A 25,294-nucleotide genomic window follows, 5' to 3' on the forward strand; every position below is an offset into this window, starting at 1 on the left:
CTATCAAGCTGACAGTAAATAGGAGCTATTCTCATGTCTTAGGTTTTCTGATCTTCCCTACTTTATCTGTAAACACCTGGTTACATGTTTCATTGTAGGTGCTGCCTCAGGTACATTTTGAGTAGGCAGTGAAAAACAATACAGAAATTGGATCCAGAGTTCTCTGCCATATATTCCCTCCCAAGGTTATCCTTGTCTCCTAGTTAGAAAACCAAGTCAGAAGCAGCTTGAGAACATGGATTTTTATTTTTTCTTAAAAAAAATAAATAAAATGAATACACTGGCTTGACTTTTCTTCCCTTCTCTTACTCTCCCCCTTAGAAAGAAGCAACCACTGTGAGAATTCTAAGATAGAGGCAGAGAGCGGGACACCTGGACCCACGCTGGAGGGAGGACACTCGACACACGAGGGGTCAGAAAGAGGCTGGGTGGGTGAGCGCGACCTGTACGGTCTTGGCCACTGTGGGTGATCCACCTTCAGCTGGCGATGGACATTCCCAGGCTCGCCCGGAGCCCTCACAGTTCTGTCTTCACCTTGTGCATCAAATCCTTTTGGTCAATCTTGTCTAGGTCCTGGTACCAGCGGTTGTAGGCCAGCAGGGCCACGTTCTTGGCAGCGACAGCCATCACCTCCACGGAGCTGGCTGCCCACTCCAGGGCAGTGAGGTGGAAGAGCTGGTCGTGGAGAGCGAACCGCGGGAGGGTGGTGCGGGAGCCGTAGAGGGGGTGGGCCTGCCACTCGGCTGTCTGAACTGAGTAATAGGAGCGGAAGAGGGTCTTCAGCTGGGACCGAAGGAGGGGCTTGGGGGACTGGACTCGCCAAACAGCTGCCTCCTGGGGCTGCTTCCGCCGGAAGTTGGCCGAGATGTTGACGGGACAGATGTTGTCCAGAGCACAGAAGAAGTTGGGGAAATCCGTGGTAAGGATGCTGGCAAAAGGGAAAAGCTTAGGGTCGGGGAAACCGAAGTAGGAAGAGTTGAGGTAGCCGTGGACCAAGGAGACGACGGTGGGCTGGAAAGGGCCCTGGACAGCATCAATGGGCGGGTCGAAGCCTTCAAAGGTGATGGTGCTGCTGCTGCTGTTGTCCAGGTGCAGGGGGGTGGCGATGACCACTATGTCGTAGAAGTCGGAGCCGTTGCCCACCTCATTCTCATACTCTACCTGGTATAAGGCTCTCCCTTCTGGAAGGAGAGAGAAGAAAGCACAAAAGTCAACTTATTTCTTGGCTCCTACTCTCTGATCTCCTCCCATCTGGGGCCCAGCATTGAGGGTACGAGACCCTGGGTGCAGCTAGGCGTCCAGATGCTGGGTCCTGGTCTTTCCATGCTGGTGTGGCTGCACAGTGAGCACTGGACTGGGAGTCCAGGAGACTCGAGCTCTTTCTCCAGCTCTGCCACTGACAGTGGCTCGAAGTCCTCAGTGGCCAAAAGAACAGGGCTAGATTAATGCAAGCCTCAGCTTTCTGGCTCTGACATTGGGATGGGACAACAGTGCCCTCTGGCGTCACTCGGCAGTGCTGGGGCTTCCCGCTGGTTTTTTGGAACCACTCCCCAGCAGATCACAGACTGGGATTTAGGGACAGAAGAAGTGGAAGTGTTCACTCTCTAGGAATGGAGTGGCCACATCCCTTGCTCTGTCCACTCACCTACAGTGTGCAGGGTCACAGAGGTCACCGTGGCGTGGATCACGTTGGCTTTGGTGAGCTTCAGCAGACCGGAACAAACCAGCTTGTTGCCTCCCTCCACAGACCACAGGCTGCCTTGCGCCCCGGCTAGTGCCATGGCTCCTGGGCAAAGGGGTAGGGCGGCCAGTGGGTTCTCAGAACCACTGGGCAGTGGGGCTTCAGAGTCCAGCACCATCCTGGCCAGGCCTGCCTCCCTCCCAGGCCAAGACTCCTCCCAACCATGGGCATGAAGAGACCACACACACACACACGCAAATAAATACAACAGAATTCACAATGCCACGAAGTGAAAACGTTATGCTCAGTGCAAGAGCCAGCTACAAAGGAACACAGATTTTAAGCTTCATTTATGCAGACTGTCCAGAACGGGCAAGTCCGTAGAAACACAGAGCAGATTCATGGCTGCCTAGGGCTAGAGGGCTGGGAGGTGTGGGCGAAGTGAGGATTAAAGGTATGGGGTTCCTTTGGGGGCAATAAAAATGTTCTAAAATTGTGCTGATGGATGCACAACTCTGCGAATATACCCCAAACCACTGAATTGTACACTTTTTTATTTTTTAAGGTATGCTTTTTGGTGAAGAAGATTGGCCCTGAGCTAATGTCTGTTGCCAATCTTCCTCTTTTTTTTCTCCCCAAAGCCTCAGTACATAGTTGTATATCCTAGTTGTATGTCATTCTAGTTCTTCTATGTGGCAGGCATGGCTTGATCAGTAGTCTGTAGGTCCTCGCTCAGGGTCTGAACTGGCAAATCCCGGGCCACCGAAGCGGAGCACACAAACTTAACCACTCGGCCACGGGGCCAGCCCCTGAACTGTACGCTTTAAATGGGTGGAACTGTGTGGTGTGTGACTTATCTCTTGAAGGATACACACCTTATACTGGAAGAGTGAGCAGGGAAGCCCCCTTGTGGAGACACTAGGCAGGACCTGAAGGCTGGGGAGGAGGTAGCTGTGCCAAGAGGCAGAGGAACAGCATCCTGGGCACGTGGGAGGAGCTCTAAGTGTTTGGGATCCATCAGTAAACAAAGGAGAGAGAGGTTCTTGCCCTTGGGAAGCCTACATTCTAGCGGGAGGAGATAAATAAGTAAATTAAATAGTCTGCTGGAAGATGATACCTGAAGGGTGGGGGGACTGCGACTGCTGGGGGCAGGCGGAGGGCTAGGATGTGATTTACGTCTGGGTGTGGGGTAGCTTCAATGGAAAGGTAACACCAGCACAGAGACGCGATGGGGAGCGTGAGTTTAGGGTGCCCGTGTCTCAGGGAAGAATGTTCCAGGCAGAGAGATGGCCACACAGAGGCCCTGAGGTGGGAGGGCACCTGGACGCTGGAGACTCAGCAAGGAGGCCAGTGTCTGGACCGGGGTGAGTGAGTGGGGAGGCGGTGGGCCCAGACCATGTGGGGCCTTATAGGCCACTGGGAGGACTTTGGGTTTTATCCGAAGGAAAGTGGGAGCCCTTATGGAATTTTACACACAGGCCTCACACGATCTTTTGTTGTAAAAGGGGCGTCCAGCTCCTCTGTTGAGAATAGCCTGTGGGGGGCAGGGGGCAGGGGCACCTGGCAGGAGATTTGCAGTAATCCAGGTGAGGGATGCTGGTGGCTTGGACCAGGGAGGAAGCAGTGGTGGGAAGCAGTCAGATTCTGGATATACATGGAAGAGAGAGCAGATGGGATTTCTTGACATACTATGACGCGAAAGCTATGAGAGAACGAAACGAGTCAAGGTTCTGGCCGGAGCGACTGACAGGAATGAGTACCACCCGAGCTGGAAGACTCTGGGAGGTGCAGGCTCAAGGGGGAAGGTCAGGAGCTCAGGGGTGGACATGCTGAATTTGAGATGCCCATTGGCCCTCCCGGTGGAGACATGGGGTGGCAGCTGACACGTGAGCCTGCAGTTCTGGAGAGAGCTCCGGGCTGGAGGTCATGTTTGGGAGTCAGGTGGGTGGAATGTAAAGGCTTGAGACGGGCTGAGCTCATCACCGGAGCATGAGCAGCTGAGAGGAGAGGACAAAGGACTGAGCCTGGACCTTCGGTGTCATGAGACTGGGAGAAGACAAGGAGCCCACCGAGCAGGCTGGGAGGGGGGCCAGTGAGGGCCAGCGCAGCTCTTGGCCTTGAACGCCCCTCCCCACCTGGCAAAATCCTACTGCATCTTTCAGGCCCAGAACAGTCTCCACGCCTCGGGGAAGACACGCCCTGAGGACTCTTCCAGGCAGATTAAGTGGTGACCTCTCTTGTGGTCTGTGGGGTGGCCCTTTTGTGGCCTGTGAGGTGACCCTCCTGTGGCTGGGGGGTGGCCCTCTTGTGGACTGGGGGGTGGCCCTCTTGTGGTTGGGGGGTGGCCCTCTTGTGGTTGGGGGGTGGCCCTCTTGTGGCAGGGGGGTGGCCCTCTTGTGGCCTGGGGGGTGGCCCTCTTGTGGCTGGGGGGTGGTGGGTTGTGCATGTGCCCACTGGCCCCAGTAATGAGCTGGGAGGGTTAGGGGCTTTAAAAGATGAATACCCAGGGGCCCAGAGGCCTCAACAGGGCAGTTCTTGAAACCAATCCAATCGGGAGTGGTAGAAACAAGCTGGACCTAAGATCTGAGCCTTACTTTCACTGTCTGTGAAGTGGGGTGAATACCACCTCCCACCAGCTTGGAGGATTGATGCCAGAATCAAATGGGGTTGGGGCAACAAAGTGCTAAGGCAACCGTCACGAGCCGGGTAAATGTGAGGTGATTACAAGAGCCCAGCCCATTCTGGGCACTGTGGGCTGGGGAAGGGCAGGCGGGCAGGCAGGCAGGCTGAGGCCGGAGGCTCACCAGCAAAGGCGGGCATTGCTGCCGACTGGCCGTAGCTGGCCCGCAGAACGGCGGAGACAACGTCGTCGATAAAGCGCTGCGTGACGCCCACCTGGAGCAGGGACTCGGTCACGGAGCGCTGGGTCATGTTGATGAAGGCCGACTCCCCCAGCGAGTAGAGCAGCTCCTCCACGCCCGAGAAGGCATAACCATGGGCCTGGAACTTATAGATCCTGGGAGACACGCGGAGCTCGAGCCCTTGTGCAGAAAGGTCTTTTGGCTGACCCCCTGCTACCGGGTCCCTGCACCTGGGAGGCCCAGCAGGGACCCACCCTCCTCTCCATGCAGAGGGCTGGGAGAGGAGGCTGGTTATGCTCCCCTTGGCCTGTTTGCTGGCCGTGGGGGGCCTGTCCCACCCGGAGGGGCGGCACAGAGGGAAGGGCAAATACCCCGGAATCCCTCTAGACCTGTCTTCACATCACTGCTCTGCTGAATGACAAGTGCGTCGTTTCTCTGAGCCACTCCCTGCCTGAGGTCACAGCCCTCTTCTCACTCAGCTGGGACTGCCAGGCAGTGGGCCACAGCCCACCCCTGCAGACACTTCCCTTTCTCCAGCAGCTTCGGCTCTGCCCTGGCTTCTAGGACCACACTGGACCCGAGGGCAGCTGCCTCATGCCAAAGTTGTCACCCTCGCTGCGAGCCCTGCCTGTCCTCTCCGCTGGCCCTATCCGAAAGGGCTCCCATCCTCTCCTTGAGTTCACATCACGTCCTTCCCTCCAAGACTCCTCTACGCTCAGGGATGAGCATTTGCCTGGAATCACCTGCTGATGGATTTCTGGATGAGCTGGCCTTTGAAATGTTGCCTCTGCTTGGGCTGCTGTGTAGACATCTTGAGTTTGGTTATCAATGGGACACCTAGACGGAGGTGTGCAGAAAGCAGTGAGAAATGTAGGTCTGGAACTTAAGGGGAAAGTGGGGTTGACAGGTGGAAGCTGTCTCCCACAAAAGGGAGAACTCAGCAGTGTAGGTCTGGATCAAATTGACGAGGGAGAAAAATGTAAGAAAGAAGAAAGGGGTAAGGACATAACCTGTGGGGGACGCCTGGAGAAGATAAAGAAGCAGCACCATAAAAAGCATGGTTATAGAAGTGGGAAGAGAAGAGCAGTGAAGGAGGCCTGGAGGCCACCCTTGAGTGTCAGACACTGAAGCCTCTGCGTCTGGGCCAGGGAGCAGGGAGAACCTGCAGGAGGGACTTCGGGGGCCAGCTTGGGTGCCAGCTTGGAGAGTGAGTGGATTGCGAGAAGTGGAGAGCGTGGCAACAGACCACACGTCCTTGTTATCCAGGAGTGATGGGAAGGGGGCTGGGACCCAAGGAGGAGAGAAGCGGGGAAGACATGTGCTTATTCTAGATGGGAAAACTAGGGGATAGCAGAGTTTGTAAACGGGTGGTCCACATGCTGCATGTGGCCTACAGATGTGTTTCGTTTGGCTTATAAAATGAATTGGTTGCATACATTGAAAAACTAGGACATTTTGCATATAACTCTGGATTTCCAGATTCTTCTGAAAACCTGGAAGATCTAGCCACAGGAGGTGGGCGTTCCCACATGGCCACAGTTGGCTCTAGCAGAGCTGGCTGCCCCCTTCAGATGGGGCCCTGCTCTTCAGGGTACCCCACTCCATACCCTTCTCTTCTGCCCCCTGCTTCACTTACTCATATCCCAGGTTGGCCCTTGTGGGTGGCCGAGTTTGTGACTAGTGCTTTTATTTATCTGTTTAGCAGAGGGAAAGAAAAAGCTAGTGTGACAATACTAGAGACCAGAGACCACCCCTGCACCACATAAGTACATTCCTCACACTTGCTCAGAACCTCGACTGAGCTGTGCTGGGTTCTCTCGTCAACAAGTACCTTTTCCTTTTTGAAAATGTATTGTCAGGCTGGTTCCTTCCCCACCTCTGTTCCTCGTTCCCTCTGGAATGCCCTCCCCGCAGCTCGGCCCAGCCCTACCTCATGAACTTCTCCATGACCTCCTCCACCCACATCTGCAGCCGCAGGAAGCTGATGCCGTAGTGCCACCAGAGGCGGAAGAGGTTCAGCAGGTACCAGTCCGTCTCCTCCAGCACAAAATGCTCCCCGCTGAAGATGGCGCTCCTGCCCACCACCTCTCGCCGGTGCCTCAGCCCTGAGGAGACAAGGAGCCCCTCAGGTCCCCTTCAGAGCACCCCCAGGAGCTGATGGTGCCCGAAGCTTACATTCGGGGCCTTCCTGAAGGACGCAAATGGACTGGCTCCATTAAAGGGAATACAGACACTATGGTTTCATCATCTGTGCTGCTTGTTTAAAACAGTAAACAAAGGCACTTGGGAAAAGTTTGGCCTGGTTAGTCAACAAAGAAATGAAAATTAAAATAATGTACCATTTCCCTTTTTTTAAAAAACAGGGATCTACTCGGTCACAAATGAGGGGAATTCAGATTTCAGCCCGCAATGTCTGTGGAAAGAGTCACAGCTCCCTGCAACCGGCCACACTCTACCACTGACAGAGCTTTGGGACCTGTGCCTCTCGCTGCATCCTCTCACAGCCTGGGAAGAGGCAGAACCCCCAGGGAATGATGTGGAAACTGAGACTCGGAGGTTATAGGACCTGCCCCAAATGACAGGTTTTTGTTTCTTTCCCTCCTATTCCAGTCCCTGAGCCACTAAGTTTCCCTTCCCAGAGGCCACCAGTGAGTATATCCCTTCAGAATCCTTCCAGAGACATTTTGTGCAAACACTCACAAATGGGTATGGGTTACTGCTTCCCCCACCCACACTATAGACTGCTCTGCATCTCACGGGCAGACTGTGACTTGGAGATTGTTCTATCCCAGGGCATCAAGGACTTCCTCCTCCTGGCTGCTCAACAGTGTGCTGTGTACTTAAACGATAATTCATATAATCTCAGATCCCAGTGGGCGGGCAGGCAGGATGTTTCCGACCTTTTGCTCTTACCAACAATGCTGTAATGAATGACCCTGTGTGTATGCCACTTTGCACACCTCTAAGTACACCTGTAGGATCACTTCTGAGAAGCGGAATTTCTGAGTCGAACAGGGTATGTATTTGCGGCTTTGACAGAAGCTGTCGGGACTGAATCCCAGCCTCTCACTCATTAGCTGCACAGCCTTAGCCAAGATGTCTACACTTTCTGAGCCTCAGTTTCTTCAGGAGGAGATATAATACCCATCTTGCAGGCTGGTAGGCAGGATTAGAGATAAGGCCTACATATAACCTAGAAGGATGCCAGCTACCTGGGAATTACGCAGCATGTGGAAGCCATTATGATTCTGATTAGTAAGAGGCAGCAAATTGAAAGGGAAAGAAACTGGCCTAGGAGTCAAACCTGAGTTCTAATCCTGGCTCTCCAACTAACTCACTGTGTAACCTCAGGCAAGTTCCTTTCCCTCTCTGGTCTCAGCTGTTTCATCTGTAAAATGAGGAGACTGAGCTATGTGACCTTCCGGCCTCGACCGGAGGGGCAATCTGGGAAGGACCTGATGGCTGCCACCACCCCGGGCGCTGGATGCCGGAGCCCCCGATGGTGCACTCACCCAGCTGCTTGACGAAGTCCTGCATGTGCAGGCTCAGAGAGTGGAAGCAGGCGGCCCCGCTCTCGTAGTGCTGCTTGTTGACTGAGATGGTGGCCAGGCGGCCACCCACAGTCCCCTTCTCGTACACGTCGATCTGCACGCGGGGGCCGAAGTGCTGCTGGAGGAAGTGGGCCACGGCCGAGCCCCCGATCCCGGCCCCAACCACGGCTGTCAGCAGGTCCAGGAGGCAGGCAGGGGAGAGACAGAGCATACGCGTGAGGCGGCCGGTCATACCTCCTCAGCCTCCTGGGCAGCGGTTCCCAGGCACTTGCCTTTCATGGGCTCATGACCTCCCCAAAAGCAAATGTGCAGACTGGTTTTTAGTGAAGCTGTTAATGAAGAGCAAAGGACAACCTGAAAACTGCCACCTACTGTCACCCTCATTTCATAAGGAAAAAGGCACATTAGCAGCAAAAGCACAGGGAAGAACCTCAAAGTCCAGGACGATCATTTAAAGAGAATAAATTTTGTTTTATACAAACTCATTACATTGTCCCCATTTTTATTTCACTATGAATTGGTGAAAACCTGGTCACTGACAGGTACTGTTAGGTTAGACGAGTGTTTGGAAACCCCTCCTTAATCCAGGGGTCAGCAAACCACAGCCCACGGGCCACATCTAGGCAGATGTCTGTTTTTGCAAACAAAGTTTTACCAGGATGCAGCCACACTCTTTCCTTATCTTATTGTCTATGGCTGCTTTCGTGCTAGGCAGAGCTGAGCAGCTGCAACAGACACTGTATGGCCTGCAAAACCTAAAATATTTACTCTTTGGCCCTTTACTGAAGAAGTCAGCTGACCCTCAGTCTAGTCCAGCCTACCACCTGACACTTAAATAATTTCTACATCTGTGTTTGCCAAGACTGGAATGTACCCTGTGACAAGTTGATCATTACCGTACGGGGAACTCTATTCCACTTTGGACTCTTGTGACGAAATTTCAGCTTGTTGGGGTCTTTTCATTCACTGTCCTTTCTACCCCTCCTGCATTCCTGTTACTTGCAAACTTGTTTCATATGCCATCAGTATCGTCATCCAAGCCACTGATAAAAATGTTTCAATGGGCAGGGCTCTGAGGTGCTGCTAGGAACCATGGTCGAGAGAGATACTAATCATGAAATAGCACTGTGAGAGGGCAGTAAAGCAACTATGAAGCTACTGAACCGGACCGCCACACTACTCACAACGTTTACCCACCATGTATCTGAAACATAGCTTTCCTCTCATCTGACAGTCTAGTAACCCTATCCAAAAAGAAAGTGAGATAAATCTGGTCTGATTTGTCCTTATTGGACCCATGTTGGATCCTAAGACCACCAGCTCCTGCCAAGAAGGCAAAATTACAAGGTTCATGACGATCTGACCTCCATTTACTTATTCCACTCCCTGGCCCATCCTCGCAATACTCCACCTTCTTGTCTGTCTTGACGTCTGCCGGGGGCCAGGTGCCTTTGCTCTCTCATGCCTGTCCTGGTCCCTTTGTCAGGAATGCTCCTTCACCCTTTGCCTCGCTGACTTCTATGGCCCTCACATGTCATTTTTAGCTGGCTTGCCTGACTCCCCTAAGACAAGTCAGGCATCCCTCCTGCATCTTCCAGCAGCACACTCTCCCTACCCCTGGCCTAGGCACACTACACTCAAAGGGTCTGTTTAAGGACTGAGAGCAGGTCACTATGCCCCCAGATCCTAGAAGGCAGTAGAGTTAAGTATTTTTCACATCTTCAAAGAACAGACCGCTTCCTCCTTCTCAGTGTTTACAAAGCTATTTCCAAGAATGCCCTTAACTTTTTAAACCCAGTGTGCTCCCCTCCCCTCCATTTGTGACAGAGCCCTAAATTACCCATTTTTCCAGAGAAACTGATATCCCAAAGCCTGGAAGCTGCCCAAGGGCTATGGGAAAGCAGACGACCTCGCCTCATTGAGAACCAGCTCATCCAACACCTGTGAACTGACACCCACTCTGGTCTATGGCAAGATGAGCTCGGGCACAAGATGAATCACACAGGGCTCCTGCTCTCCTGAGCCCAGGCAGGGAGTGGGCAGACAGACTCATGCACGATTGGCTATGACAAAGTGTGACCAAGTGTCACAACAGCGTTCCAGGGAATCCTGAGGAAGCAATGAATTCTGCCCGAGGATGTGGAGGCACAGGCTTCCCAGGGGAAGTAATGTTTGATCAGGACCCTGGAGGACAATTGGCTCTGCCAAAGAACAGAGACACGTTCTTCATAGAGAGAACAGCAAGAGCAGGGCAGTGTGTGGAACTATGGGGGAGTTCAAAGGGTCCAACGCCACCCCAAGGTGTTCAGATCTGATCCTGCCGCAGTCTGAGGGTTAAGCCTTCCTAACAGGAAGCTCCTCATTCTTGTTGTGGGTAGAGTCCAAACCTCCAACAGCAGACAGAGGCTCCTATCAGAGGACTAGGGACGATCAGGAAAGCTACAGGCAGCTTGGCATTGCCAAGTGTTCTGCCCCGGATGACCCCTGAGGCGATGTGGGCAGGGTCAGCTGGAATGAGGAGAAATGGAATTTCTGCATTGCCAGAAACGGTAGTGCTGGGAGGAGGGGCTGCCCCTTTCCCAGCGGTCAGTGTGCAGTGTCCTGCTCTGCTGCCCATTCCCAAGAGACAGGGGAGTGCCCTGTACCTCTGGACACTGCCTGCCTAACTCTTCCCCATCCTTCACAGCCTGGCTCAAAATCCACCTTCTCCATAAGGTCTTCTCGGACCACTAGCCCTCAGGATTCTCTTTCCTCTGAAAACCCTGAACTCTCAGTCCCAAACTGACTTCTGGCATGCTTTAGTCTGTCTTAACCCTTCACGGTTTGAGCTGTGGTTCTGTAACCCAAGAAGCTTTAGCACTGCACTGGCTGCAGGAAGTCTGTGGTGCTCCCACGGGACATCCCTCCCTGCCATCTGGGGTGCACAGATCGCAGATTAGTAGAGTAGGGTTTCCTACTTCCCCACCCAGATGCCCAGCATCTCTGCCTATGGGAATTTATATGTGAGGGGTTTGAAAATCTTTGAGTCATGTAGAGTTAAAATGATAACCATTAAGAGGAAAAAACTGCAAACAAATATGGAACCGCTAGTCAATGATATGCACGATGACGTATTTAGCAAAGAGTCCTGATGTCTGCAATTTATTTTGAAATGCATCAAAATGTCCGATGGATTAATGGATGTGTGACAGGTATGTGATAAAGCGAGTAGAGTAGCAGTTTGTTAATGGCAGAATCTAGGTGGTGGGTATACAGAGGATTGCTGTATTATCTAGTTCTTTCAACTTTTGTGTACGTTTGAAAATTTTCAAAATAAAGTATTGGAATAAAAAACAAAAAAATAAAACGGCTGCTGTTAAAAGTTCCCCACTTGGTCATTCAGCAAATCTATCCCCAGCAGACTTACCATGGGTTCTGTCTCTGCTAGGACTGTCTCCTACCGTCCCTGAGGTGTGGCCTGGATGTTAATTCTAGGAAGCCCTCCAGAGCGAAGGAAGACTGCGGTGAAGTGCCCTTCCTCTAGATCAGGGTACTTTCTCAGCCTTGGCACTAACTTCCCTGTATTGTGCAGTCTCTCCTCCAGACAGGAACTACGGAGACTGTGCCTGCTACAGACGGCCCTCAATAAACCTTTGTGAATGACATCGCCCAGACCCTGGCCTCTCCGTCATCGGGGCACCTGGCAAAGAGCCAGGTCCACGGCAGATGCTCAAAGCCTCTGGACCTTCCAGTGACATCAGTGGCCAGTCCTGCCTCAAGCCTCTTTTCCGTCCCAGGTAGCCCTCGACACAAGCCCATGCCACCCTCCTCATCAGCACCTTGCCTGCTGCGGTCCCCTTCCTCACCCAGTCGCAGTCCCTCGTCTCTTCTCCACCCAGCTTCTTTCCGGAGGACCTCTCCCTCGCCCAGCCGCCCTCCCCATCCCCCACCCAGCTGCTCTGGACTGAGAACCCTTTTCCCGCGCAGCCCTCCCCAGCTTAGCACGCCACCTCGATCTCCCCGCACCGATTTTGCTGGGCCGGGCATCTCCGCCTGTAGAGGCGGCGGCGAGGAGCGCGGCCAGCGCGGCGAAGAGCCGAGCAGCGCGGGCCATGGCGGGCGGCGACGGGGGAACCATGCGGGGACTCGGGTGCCGGCGCGTTGGCGCCGGGCTTTACAGCCCCGCCCCGGCTCCCCCGGCCCTTCCGCCTTCCAGCTTCGCTGGTCACAGGCTCTCATTGGACGAACAGCCGTCCCTCTCCAGCACGAGAACTTCATTAGCTGTATCTCTCTCGGGGTAGGCTCTGTCATTGGCAGCTTCCCTGTCCCGCCTCCTGGATGCGGGTTCCTGATTGGCTGGCTCGTCCTGCTCTGTCGCAGGTGTGCGCGCTTCGGATGCTCAGCATCAGCACCAGGGCCCAGCTGTGGGGAGATGGATAGAAGGGAAAGAACGGAAGCTTTGACGACCACGGCTCAAGTCCAACCTCTGAGAGTTACTAGCTCTGTAAAGTGCCTTCTCTGTGTCTCATTCAGTTTCCCTGCCCTACCTTTCTAGGTGGTTTTGACAATCACGCGAGATAAGGTATATGAAACAGCTTGGCAGTGTCTGTAAGTGCTAGAAATTGCTGACCAACCACGCAGCCAGGGAGGCTAGACGCAACCTTATGCAGATGCTGAAAGGAGGCCAGATGCTGAAACGAGGCCAGATGCTTTCGAGACTGCTGTTACTTATATGCAGTTGCAGTGTTCACATACAGTTTATATCACTGCCTTTTACTTTAAAAACAAAATGGGAAGGGTTTCAGCCACTCTCAGAGGGAAGGAAAAGTGGGAAGGAATAAGTTCCCATTTTCATCCTCTAAGAAAACAAGAACAGCTCAGTGTAGCTGGTTTATCACACTGTGAAGGACAGATTTCCTCTAGCAGAAAATAAAGTTGGGGATGAGTTTCAGAATAAATAAGGAATCCCTATTTATTCAGATTCTGGCTGAGAGAAGAAACTGAAGAGATTCAGAGAATAGTAAAAGAGCAAATAGCTGGGGTTCTAAATCAGCTTTGCGGGTCTTAACAGGGTCAAACTAGATTCCTAGTAAAGTGGTAGATAAATAAACATGCATTTTTATAAAAAATCTTTTTGGCAATGTTTGTGTCAGAATGCAAAGTTTAAGTTCATTCCCAAGGACTCAGGATAGTCCCTTAAATTTTTTTTTTTAAACAAGCGTTCATTGATCACTTTGTGCCAAGTTCTCTCATGTGCTGACTTTTGTAGGTTTTTTTGGTAGAGTAAATCATATTGACCAAAAATTCAACTTCTTGAACTGCTTTTAATTTTAGAGTCCTTGGTAACTCTAGAATCTAGAGCTCTTTTCTTCTGTTAAGTTCTTCCAGTCCTGCCACACACTGACATTGTGTGAGCACATCAAAGTTGTAGGGCAAATTAAAGAGCTGTAAGAGGAAAAGCAAAGAGGCACAATTCTGGTGGCTGAGGTGCACCACTACTACTGAGACTGGGAGTGAAGTTTGGTGACTATCAGTTATCTATTACTGCATAATAAACCACCCCAAAATTTACTGGCTAAAAGTAACAATCATTTACTTTGTCCATAAATCTTCACTTCGGGCAGAGCTGTGAGATCAGTTCATCTCTGTTCCACGTGGTGTCAGGTGGGGCTGCAAGATCTACTTTCAAGATGGCTCACTGAGATGGCTGGCAACGTGGTGCTGGCTATCAGCTGATGGTTCAGCCAGGACCCTCAGTTCCATTCCACAGGCTGCTTCAGCTTGCTCTTGCTTTGTTGGCTGGGTTCCAAGAGTGAGCATCCAGACTGGAAGGTTTGGATCCAGAAACTGGCAGTGTCACTTTCACTCTATGTTCTTGGTCAATCACCAAGTCTAGATTCAAGGGGATTTGTAGCCATGTTATAAAACTTTCATGGTGAACTTGAGAACGTGGACAAAGTCTGAGTGAGTAGGAATAAGAATATACTTACTGCCTAGCACTGGGAATACGGGAAACAGTGGATTATGGAGCCAAGGTGTACAGACAAGATTGGAGGAATGATTAAAATGCAAGGCTAAACTGCAGGAAAGGCTGGCTCCAAAGAGCGCCACTCAGCCAGGAGGCTGGGTATGGGGAAACCAGCTGAGCAGCAGAGCTAAACACAAGGCCAGGCAGAGGTTGGGAGGCACGTGTGGAAGCTGAAGGTCAGAACAAGGCCACATGCCAGGAATCCGGTTGAGAGGATGGTCAGGAGTCCTGCAGTGCAAGTGAAGTGGTTAAAGCAGGTAAGACAATTAGAACCACAAAGCAAGCACAAGAAAATAACGCAACGTCAGAGAGGAAGGCAGAAACAGGAGTCCAGATTTAAGAAATACACAGAAATCAGAAAGAAGGGAGGAGGTGGAAAACAGACAAACCTTGAACACTGAAGCAGGGTGTGGAATGCTGACACTGCATCCACTTGGCTGGGCTGCTGTGAGATCTCGGTAGTTCCACCGAGTGCCAACAAGGTGGGTCAGGGATCAGCGAAGTGACCCTAACAGGTCAATATACAATATGAATCAGGCAGACAAAGACACTAACACACGAACTGCTGTTACTTCAATTCGGGTTTTATTAAAGTTGCTTCTGAATGTTATGTTTCATCCTTAGTTTTCCCTATTTTATTTTGCTTTAGTATTTAAGAACCATTCTTCACTTATCAAATCTTTTGCCATGAAAGACCACCAAATAACTTCTATCAGTATCAAACAGACTGATTCTTTTATGGCAGTGAGGAAACTGTTACAGATTTGTAGAATCCAAGTACTGAAACACCACGATCCCCTCCTTCAGGTGAGCCAAAGCTTCCGTACACATTGTCTGCAAGCCAACAATGTCTTTCCACTTCACCATCAAGCTAGAAATAATCACGAGCACTGACACAATTTTCTTGCTTCTTTAGTCTAAAAATGTGGATTTCTTGTGTATGGTTAGAGAAAACACACAAAACCCCAGAAGCTGGAAGGAAAACAAGTCACTGTGATGGATTAGCTTACCATTTTCTTATAGTCAAGCATCACTTAACCACACTTCCCCCGCCCTTAGACTTTAGGCAGCTATAAAAACATAGGAAAAATAATATGTATAATAAAAAGCAATAAAAATAAATATTTGAGGGCCTACTGTAGTAGGCAATTTACACATTTCACTTAATCTTCACAATATTGAGAGACTCATAACCTTTTTACAAACAAGAAAGCAGGCTCAGAAGGGTGAACAGACTGGCGCCCACAGTCACACAGGTGATTGGGCTGGGATTTACGTTCAAGTCTAGGCCTACCAAGCCTGTGCTCTAGTATGCTGCTCTGGCTCCTGAAGGCCCTTCGACATTTTGAGATTCTTACTGTTATACCTCCGTCTTCTAAATTTACACTTTTAAGTCTGCAAAACTACTGAATAAGAAAAAAACTAAAACTATTCTCAATCTACTTGCTAAAACAGGAGCTTGCAAAGAATATCAGAAAACTCTTCAAGTAGTCAGAACATTCCATACTAAAATTATGGTTATTCTAATTCACTGGTAATGATAGCTAGTGATCCAAGAACATGTGGGTAATTACAATTGGCACATTTTCTTATTGTCATTATCTGTCAATCTCAAAGGAATGAAGGCAAAAAAGGATAAATTCCTACTGTGAAATCTGCTCATTAAATTTACAGTATGCACTTAGTGGAATGCCAAAAGTGGTTCTGGTTTTAAAACCTTACTACCGGTCTTATGCTTGCATTTTAAAAGCACATATTTGTTTCTTTAAGTGTCTAAATCTGGAGATGGTAGGGCCCATTGGGGGATGCCTTTATTGACACATGTTTGTGTAGCGTTCTAGAATTATCTGTAATGTCTGAGAGGATAATGTTTACCATTTCATGGAATTGGGTCATAGAGTTCTAGCAGAAATGGATTTATTTTATGAGTAGTTAACTTAAACCTAAACCTATGCAATCTGGACATCTGACACGTGATTACATGTCTGCTGGGGACATATTTGCATGTTCATTACAGAACTGTTGAATCTTACATGACTGAAGTTAATATCTAGTTTTTTCTTATCCAAATTATCACTGAAATTTAGTTTACTAGTTTCAGATTTTTTTTGAGTTCAGTCCTAAAAAGACTACGTCTTCATACTTCAGAAGAAACTGAAGGGGCAAGATTAGATCATCATTAAGGCCTCTTATAACATTGAACTATCCATAACTACCTACCTTTCTAAAGTCTGACTGATGTACCATTCATTCACTATTTATTGAACAAATCTTTCACAGAATACTAGCTGTAAGCAAGACTGAAAGAATAAAAAATAAACACACAGGCTCATTAACTTTAGGAGGTCAATACACAAAAGGGGAGCTAGATATTTACACATGTGCATAAGACAGATACAAAAACTAGGAAATAAAGTGTGTTAATGTAAGAGAGGTAGTGCTTTGTATCAATTTAAAAAAGTTCAGCCTAACTAAATGAAATGAGAAATCTTGGGAACCTAACATTTTTGTCCTGACTACCTCCCCACATAATCTAATAAAGGATCATAAGGCAAATCTGATAAAGTGGCCGAAGATTTAAGGGCTGGGGAAAAGAGAAGTTGTAGGTAAATTGCCTATACTGACCATTTTGGGTCAATAGCTGTTGGTGCTGCCTCAGTTTCCCTGGAATGACTATATACCTAGGGAAGCTGAAAATAATTTGAAGATAACTCAGCAAAGAAAGCAGAGTTTCTTGGCCATGCTTGCTTGAAAGGGACCTGGGTATCTTGAATTTCTTGATGCTCCCTGCCTTCTAAGTCTTGCCTGGGCCTTTAGCCCTATAAATGGGAATTAGAAAGAAAAATGCGTGTGAAAATGAAGTCTACCTGGCAGGAACTACAAGGAAAAAAGATGGCTAAAAGGAAATAAAATAAAAGGGGGAAGTCCTGAAAATCTGTGTGTATAAAAATCAGTCCAAACGATCTCAATTCAAACAATTATAAAGCTTTACCATCTAAGTACCCAAATGATGAACCAATCCCTACCACCACCTCTTCCCACAAAATACAAGATCCTACAAAATTCCTGTTATAGGGACCATTAGAAAGGAACATTTAGTTGAAAATACACAAACATATACTCATTTCCATCTTTTAAAAAGATTTTGGATTGAAAGTCATCAGAGTACCAATTTAAAAGTAATTTTCCTAAACATATTTGATAAAGGCCATGGGAACACTTGTCACATTGTTCAAATGCCCAATGGCAAGACTTCTGATGAGACCACACAGGTCACATTAAATCAATAGAGTATCTTAGAAATAAAGCCAATATGACTAAATCCAAAACAGATCACATGAAGTACCTCATGTACAATACAAACCTAGCTTAATAAATAAACGAAACACAGGTCAGGTGATACACTCTGGGAGAACATTCAGTTCCTCACGGCCAATTCATAGTCTTCTCTGAGACTCCACTGCCACTTCCACCTGGGCAAGTCTAATGGTGCGGCCATGAAGCTTGTAGCCATCTTGCCTTACTAAGGCCACGGTGCCAGGCTGCACACCAACACCAGCTGGCACATGACAGATGAGTTCATGCTCATGAGGGTCGTATTTGTCACCGATGGGTGTCATCTTCTCCAGGCCATGCTTGGCAAACACACTCTTCAGCTTTGCTTCTAAAAGTGCCAACCCTCGAAAGATCTTCTCCAGAGTGAGCTTCTGGTCCCCAGGCTCTGTTTCTTCAGAAATGCACTCTGTAGTCTTCTCCAAAATGTCTGCCACTTCTACCAGGTCCTTACAGAAACTCTGAATTCCTATAGAGAAACCAGATACTTTTACCGTTTGTGAGGAAATCATTCTCCCCTTAGAAGTGGAGACTGGGGAAGGCCCAGATAGATGGCTAGTGTACCAGGTACCCCAGGAAGTGGGGAGATTGTCACACAGGACTCAGGAATCATCATCACTGATTACCACCCCAACCCACTGAGAAGCCAGTGTTTCTCTTGGAAGGCACATGACTAGGAAGCCTACTGGGAAACGAGGAAGATGGTCAGAACCCAAGAACCAGGTAAGACTATATACAATAGGCTCAGAAACTTGTCCTTTAAAAACTTGCCCACTTTTATATTCTTCTATTTTTGTGGCTGTTCACTTTTAGCAGTGAATTATGTACATTTTGAAAATGCCTGCCTGTCTCAGATGTGCTGATGCATGCATTTTCAACAGGGACAAGCTATTATTATTTCAAAAATAAGAAAACAGTTGACAAGACGGTGCTAAGAGGGAGTCAAGAGTGGTTTATTCTTGAGGACTGGCTAAATAGGAACAGGAAAGTAAGACACATCCACACATGAGGTGAGTCTCCAACTGCCTGCTATGAAGTTATACATACTTGCTGGAGATAGGCCACAAAACTTGTCTTATGTTTTTAGAGTCACAGGAACTGTTACAGATAAAAATAAACCCAGTCGTTGAGAAATCTCATTACTCCCAATACCGCATCTTGATTTTTCTTATAGAAATGATAAGGAATGTCATCACTACAGAAGTCTATGATAACAAAGCTCTGGTAGGGGCTGGTGAGGGGCAAAGGACTGTGGTTGATCTGGCTTTAATCCAGGGACAGTTTTAAGGCCCTGTGTGAAAACAGGCAGCCACCTTAACTGTACTCAGGTAAAAAGGAAGATCACCTGCAGGCGAGCAATAAAAGAGATGAGAGGAAGGAACCCACTGACAGAGAGGTAGGAATTCCACCTTTAACTTCTGGGTGATACAGAGCCATTACACTTCTTTAGCAAAACAAGTGGAATGGGATTCAAATTAGTCCATTAATAACATACATAATAAATTTGGAACTGCTGGGGGAATTACAGATGGGCAGGAAGGGAAGATATCAGAACAAACAGGCGAGCCAATTGAATAATCTTGGTACACTATGGTCTGGTCTGGCGCAAGAGAGGAGGCAACAGAGAGGAAAGAGTGAACTTAGGAGACATTTCCAGGGAACCAGACTTGGTGTGATCGAAGTTGCAGAAGACATTTCCCTGATCCCCAGTGGGGATGGCAACCATAAAAGGTTTCGGCTATTAATAAGATTAGCTGTAAAAGTAGAAGAGTTCAGCCAAAGGCTTGAAAAGTATGCCCATATGATTAGAATTTCACCTAAGAGAAGAGAATGTCTGATAAAGAGCAATCAGAAACATCAAAGGCACCCCCGGCCACTCGAAAGAAGACATCCGTGAATAGAGCTTGGAAAGCTGTGAGCTTCTGGGCTGATTCATACATTGCCTTGGTACAAAGAGCCCTGGCTTCCACTCAGTAAAGTTATGTGAGTTTGGGGGAAACAAGCCTGGGTTCTCGTCTGTATAGTGAGGAGCTCAGTCTCTGATTCTAGTCTGATTGCTGTGTTATTTCAATAGCCAGCTGGTGTCTGCATCACTTCTCAGGGGAGAAAAAGGAGGACCTTTGTGACCTGTCTCAGAGAAGGTGGAGTACCGGGACAAAACGATGCCTGGAAGGAGGAGAGTCATCAAGCCATACCCCTTAAAAGCATTCTTTTTTTAATACTTCCATGCTCACTGAGAAATCTTCAATTTTCTAAGTAGTCCATAAGGAGGAAGTGACTTAAGCAAATGACTGATGTGGCATGTTTTGCCAGACACACTTTGCTCTGTAAATGAATAAATCAGATTATCTATTGAATTCTTTTGAGTTTAGTTAATATGTATTTGTTAAGAGAGACCTTATTAATTCTTGAGGAAACTGATAAACCCAGTTCCTAACTCAAAGCTTGACTTCTGGTACGCCAACTTACCCTGCTCCCCTCAGGCAGGCAGGAAGTCGTCCCCAATTAGCACAATTGGTCTATTTGCTACACAAATTCCCTACAGCTCAGAGGTCAGCAAACTTTTTCTGTAGGAGCCATATAGTAAATATTTTAAGTTTTGTGGGACAAGAGGCAACATCAAGGATGTTATGTAGGTGATTATATAACAAAAGAGAAAATAAATTTCCACAAATTTTTTATGATGAAATTCAGAACTGTATTTATGGACTAAGAGGTGGCAGGCTTGGCTTACAGGCTGTAGTCTGCCAGGCCCTGATAGTTAGAAATAAGAGACTAAAACTTGGATGAACTATCAGGAATACAATTTGGGGGCCGGTACTTAGCTGATACTTGAAGCCTCAAAATATGAGGTCTACAATATTGAATGAAAAGCAGGCGGCTATGCAAAAGCACTGGGGTGGGACAGGACAGGAACAAAGTGAGTCTGTGCACAATTATATAAAATCCAGACAACAGAAAGTAGTGCGATATAGGGGAAAGAAATGATTAGGGTCAGGAGACAATGGACTCATGTCTACATCTGTCACCAATTAACTTTTTTGACTCACCTGAGAAAGGAGACTGGCCTAGATAAAATCCAAGGGCCCCTCAAGCGTTCATTCTATGTGTAGTGAAAGTATAATGCCCCACGTTAACTTGTGAGTACAGCAAGCAATCAGATTTACCCTTTACCCTGAATCCCTGTTAGTTGACTCAACTAACACTTTCACGAACACATTTGGAAGAAGATGGGGTGCATTTAGGGAAAAATTTCTGAAAGACTTTGAAATGGACCAAAAAGATTATTCAATGTCATCAGTGAAAAAACAGACGCGATCTAGCACAGCCTGCAGGGTTATCTGCTTCCATGTGGTCCAAGCCTTTGTCTTTATTTTATAACTTAGCAAGCTGTAGAATACTGAGAGAAATGCAAATGATTCTTGTCCACAGCAGTGAAAACTGTCTGGTGGAGTGAGAGCTCATTACTGCACTATGGATAGAGACCAGTTTCGCTTCTCTGAAGCAAATTTCAGCACTCTTGATTACCTACATGTCTGCTCTTCCGATTCTCCGAACACCTTAATGATTCACTTATTCATTACTGAGGTGTAAGCACTAGAATTTAAATGTACATACTTGAAAAATAAAATAACAAAGGTTTGGTCAAAATAAAGGCAAGCATTATTTTAGCCAATGGTTCACCTGACAACGCTCCCTCTAAGCAGCACGGAAAGCGCACAGGAATAATGGGAGGGTAGGGTAGCAATCAGTTAAGGACCCAGATGTGTTTTTACTATGTTCAGCTTGCAGAACTGCTAGTAAGTCGCCTTAAACTAAAAGCTATCTTTTCTTGTGGATAAATCTCTCACCAAATATCTTGGCGTCTTCTACACATCTCTGGGTTCGCCTTCTTATGTTTTCACCATCAGCTACAGCTCTCTGGTATCTCACCTGAACATCAGAAGCAAAGTCAAAATGACGATAAAACAAATGCTTATCGGCAGAAAAGAACGTTCTTGCTGACTTTACAAATTTTACCCTTATGACAGGTTTTTATTTAAAAAATTGGGAGTTGTAGGAATTTTAGGTCAGGTACTTGAAATCCCATCAAAGCAGGAACCTCCCCTTTATAGCATCCCCGAGAGGCTGTCATTTAGCCTGCTGGTTTGAACACTTTAACAACAGTTTTCAAGCTTATCATCTTGAGAAAAAGCTTTCTTTTTCACATTCAGCCAACTGCCACCCTCCAACTTTTATTCACTTTATTGAATTCTAGGACAATCAAGAGTAAGTTTGAAAAATGTGTCATCTATTTGAAGGCAGTTATTTTAGTCTTTCTCTCTTTCATTCTTAGAATCCCTGGTTCCTTCAACCGCTCCCATAAGACACGCCTTCCAACCTCCTTACCATATGGGCGGTCTTGCCTCGGAATTACTCCATCTTTCTCTCACAGTGTGTCTGTCAACCTAGTACTGGGCACAGTACGCCAGATGTAGTCTGATCGGGAGAGTACAACAGGGAACTGAAGAGATGACTCTCCTTAGTGAGTGATGTTTCTGAACCACTACAGGTTATTCTGCCTAGCATCCCTACCAAGAAGGTGGAGATGGGGTGAGGGGTAATGAGCCAATTAGAGGAAACTATTTAAAAAATTGACATAAAACACTTGACTTGAATATTTAAACCAGAGAGAAGATGTGAAGGACAGATGATATAACATCCACTCACCGTCAAATCCTGGACTTCCTTCTCCAGTTTGACAGCTTTTAGCTTTAAGGCTCTCTCTGCAAGAGAGGGCCCAAGCCCATCAGGAGGGTCCTCAGAGCTGCAGTCCTCCCCAGCAGTTCTCTGGGTGGCAGTGCTGAAAGGACGCAGCCATGCCCTAAAGTGGGAGGGAGGTGGCGCACAATGAAGAAATGGCATCATAAACAGCCAAAGTTACAACAAAGTTCAGAGACTGGGAAGTTCCCAGATTGAACTCTAGACAAAGTGCTTTCAGTCACAGTAACAATATGAACACTGACAAAGTGCTTACTAAGTGCCAGACACTGTTCTCAGGGTTTTCTTTAAATCATCTCTTCATCTACAACAATGCATGAGATAAGTACTATTATTACCCTTATTTTACAGATGAGAAAATTGAGGCTCAGAGAGGCCTAAGACTTGTTCAAGATCATACAGATAGTATTCTATTGAGCCAGGGACTGAGCACGAGGCAGTAGAAACTGCCAGAAGTGGAGACACAAGAGCCAGCAAGAGAAAACCAGGTTTGATACCCAGAACCAATGGGGCAATATCAGCAGCAGGAATTCCAAACACAAAGCCTGACAGTTCTGGTTCAATCCTTCATTTTATTTTATTCTTTCCCTCTCCAAAGCCCCAGTGCACGGCTGTATATCCCAGCTGTAAGTCCTTCTAGTTCTCCTATGCAAGCCACAGCATGGCAACTGACGGATGGGTGGTGTGGATCCGAGACAGGGAAATGAACCTGGGCCACCAAAGAGGTGAGAGTGCCAAACTTTAACCACTAAGCCATCAGGGCTGGCGCCAAGCCTTCCTTTTACAGGTGGGGAAAATTAAACCCAGTAAAGGGGCTTTATCGAACCGAAGTTAGGCCGAAAATTCTAAACCTTCATGATTGCAAGCTGTTAAGTAAGGCTTTTAGGGAAGAGAAGCTGTGCTAAGAAAAATTCTGAGATGGCAACTCACCTATATGTAAAATCAAGTCAACTAAATACTTATAAAACACTTACTGTATGTTCTGAACTCTGAACTATAAACAGGTGAATAAAACAGATCTTTGTATTCAATTATGTTTGTAATCTAGAATTTTGTACAGCCAAAATTTTGACATTTAGTTTACATAGGAAGGAATCTGGAGTAGAGGCAAGTCTGTGGATCTTGGATTGTAGCTGTGTTGACCCCTCCCCTTCAAAGAAGTTTCCATCACACCTCTCAGATCCTAATTTAATTGGAAGTAAAATCACCAAGAAAATCAATCTTCGAGTACAAAAGCACTTTTAAAAAAGTTTATGTATGGGGCTGGCCCACTGGCATACTGGTTGGGTTCCCACACTCTGCTTCAGCAGCAGCCCGGGGTTCGCAGGTTCAGATCCTGGGAGTGGACCTACGCACGGCTCATCAAGCTGTGCTGTGGCAGCATCTCACATACAAAACAGAGGAAGACTGGCACAGATGTTAGCTCAGGGCCAATCTTCCTCACCAAACAAATAAGTAAAAATAACTTTAAAAATTTATTTATATAAACTGGCATATACTGAAGAGTGGTCATTGAGGTGACACCAGAGCAAAGGTTTAAAGAAAGTAAAGGAGTTTGCTTCAAGAAAGGGAAGAGAGAACAACAAGTATAAAGGTGTGGGCAAGACAACTTTCATCTCCCAGACTTTCCATGCCAGTCCTGAATTCAATGATTATGATCTGGTGACAGGTGATACATATGGTTCTAGGTTTTTGGTTCAGAAAATATGGTCACCACAGATCCGAGGCCAATCCCACAGGGTGAAATACGTCCTTCCTCCTAAACCCTTAGCAAACTACACCTATCTAGTGGAAAGCAGGTCAAAACACTCTCAGGGCCAGTTTAAAGGAAAATGGCGTGAAAGAGGAAATACGGCCGTTCCCTTCAATCCCTACGCTTCAGAACTGGAGCCGGGACAAATTTTATCTTAAGGAACCATTTTCTGGTCACTTCTTTACATCACAAACTGCCAAAAAGACGGAAAAAAAAAAAGCCTGAAACCCTGAAATCAACCTCTCACCAAGGTGCTAGGGCGGGGTGCTGGGTCAGGCTCGTTAAGATAAACAGGTGACAAATAGTTCTGCAAAGTTCCCCGGCGGCTTAATTTACATTTCAGAGGCCCAACCTTACCCACGCCCCCGTACTCAGCCATCTTATTTCCGAGGAAGAAGCAGTCATAGGGCAATCGTCCCTGAGATTAACTAACGTTGCTCACTAATTAAAAGAGCCGTTTTTGGAGCCCGGAGTGGTTTCCACATTTCCCCAGTATTTAAGTTTGGAGAAGTTACTCGACTCTCCCAAACCTGAGTTTCTTCAGTAACACGGGGGATAATAAAAAGAACTAGTCCTAGTTCGGCGAGGGGCACGATACGCGATCAATACAAGCCGCCGCCACCGATGGAGACGAACAGCCAGAGGGACTCGCTGAGTCCCGCAGGCAGGTGCAGGGGGTGTGGGGGACGAGGTTCAGCGCCCTCCTCTGGCCGAGGGGTTGAGCGAAGCCCGGGTAATAGGGAAAGGACTGGCCCAAGGTCACACGGGAGAGGGGGACAGAATCCCAATCCACCTGCAGACAGCGCCTCTGGAGAGAAGGGGCAGGAAGAGGCGCATCCCCAATCCAATCCACGCTGGGGGCTAAAGGGACCTCCTCCCCCGAGGGCGCGACCTCGGACCTCCCCGCATTCCCCGGCCCAACCGGGAGCGGGGTGGGGCGTCAGTCTGCCCCTCTGCGAAACGGGGTCCGCAGCGCCGGGTTGCAGCCGCCGAGAGGCTGGGCGGGTCCTCGCGCCCTCCAGCCCACAGCCGCCCGGCCGGCTCGCTCGGCCCGCACTGTCCTCAAGTCGCCGACCCCCAGTCCGCGTTGCTTACCTGCTCTGGAACGCGGCGCTCGAGGCCAGGAGACGCTGCACCCGCCGCCGTCCCGCCCACAAGGCCCGCGCGGCCATGTTCCCGAGCGCGGCGGACGGAGGCGGCGCACGCGCACTCGCTCCGAGCGGCGAGAGACGCTCACTTGAAAAACCACGCTTCGCGGGCGTTTCCCTCTCGGCGCTGCCGGACGCGAAAGCTGCCCTTCCGGTTGTCCTTGTGCGCCGCGCTCTTCTCCGGAGCGCAACACTTCCG

At 48.3% G+C, this 25,294-nt stretch overlaps 2 protein-coding genes across 4 annotated transcripts; both read right to left on the bottom strand.

Moving 5' to 3' along the window:
* Positions 1-227: 227 nt before the first annotated feature.
* On the bottom strand, positions 228-12,494 carry PCYOX1L (prenylcysteine oxidase 1 like). Of its 2 annotated transcripts, none has more exons than XM_008528308.2 (6): positions 12,099-12,494; positions 8,055-8,261; positions 6,473-6,647; positions 4,486-4,697; positions 1,646-1,786; positions 228-1,181 (listed from the first exon to the last, which is right to left on the bottom strand). In XM_008528308.2, exons 1-6 carry the CDS (start codon positions 12,208-12,210, stop codon positions 517-519), a joined length of 1,512 nt encoding a protein of 503 aa, XP_008526530.2. In that variant the 5' UTR covers positions 12,211-12,494; the 3' UTR covers positions 228-516. The 2 variants fall into 2 exon arrangements, with proteins under 2 accessions (XP_008526530.2, XP_070425312.1); XM_070569211.1 differs by having other exon boundaries at positions 8,055-8,422; positions 12,099-12,261.
* Positions 12,495-14,666: 2,172 nt separating this feature from the next.
* On the bottom strand, positions 14,667-25,282 carry GRPEL2 (GrpE like 2, mitochondrial). 2 transcript variants are annotated; one of them, XM_008528307.2, is made up of 4 exons: positions 25,043-25,282; positions 22,144-22,297; positions 21,285-21,366; positions 14,667-17,902 (listed from the first exon to the last, which is right to left on the bottom strand). In XM_008528307.2, the coding sequence occupies exons 1-4, from the start codon at positions 25,117-25,119 to the stop codon at positions 17,538-17,540; spliced, it is 678 nt and encodes a 225-aa protein (XP_008526529.1). In that variant the 5' UTR covers positions 25,120-25,282; the 3' UTR covers positions 14,667-17,537. The 2 variants fall into 2 exon arrangements, with proteins under 2 accessions (XP_008526529.1, XP_070425318.1); XM_070569217.1 differs by having other exon boundaries at positions 24,741-25,049.
* Between the last annotated feature and the right edge of the window lie 12 nt (positions 25,283-25,294).

The sequence above is a fragment of the Equus przewalskii genome, chromosome 13 (assembly GCF_037783145.1).
Source record: "Equus przewalskii isolate Varuska chromosome 13, EquPr2, whole genome shotgun sequence".
Taxonomy (NCBI): domain Eukaryota; kingdom Metazoa; phylum Chordata; class Mammalia; order Perissodactyla; family Equidae; genus Equus; species Equus przewalskii.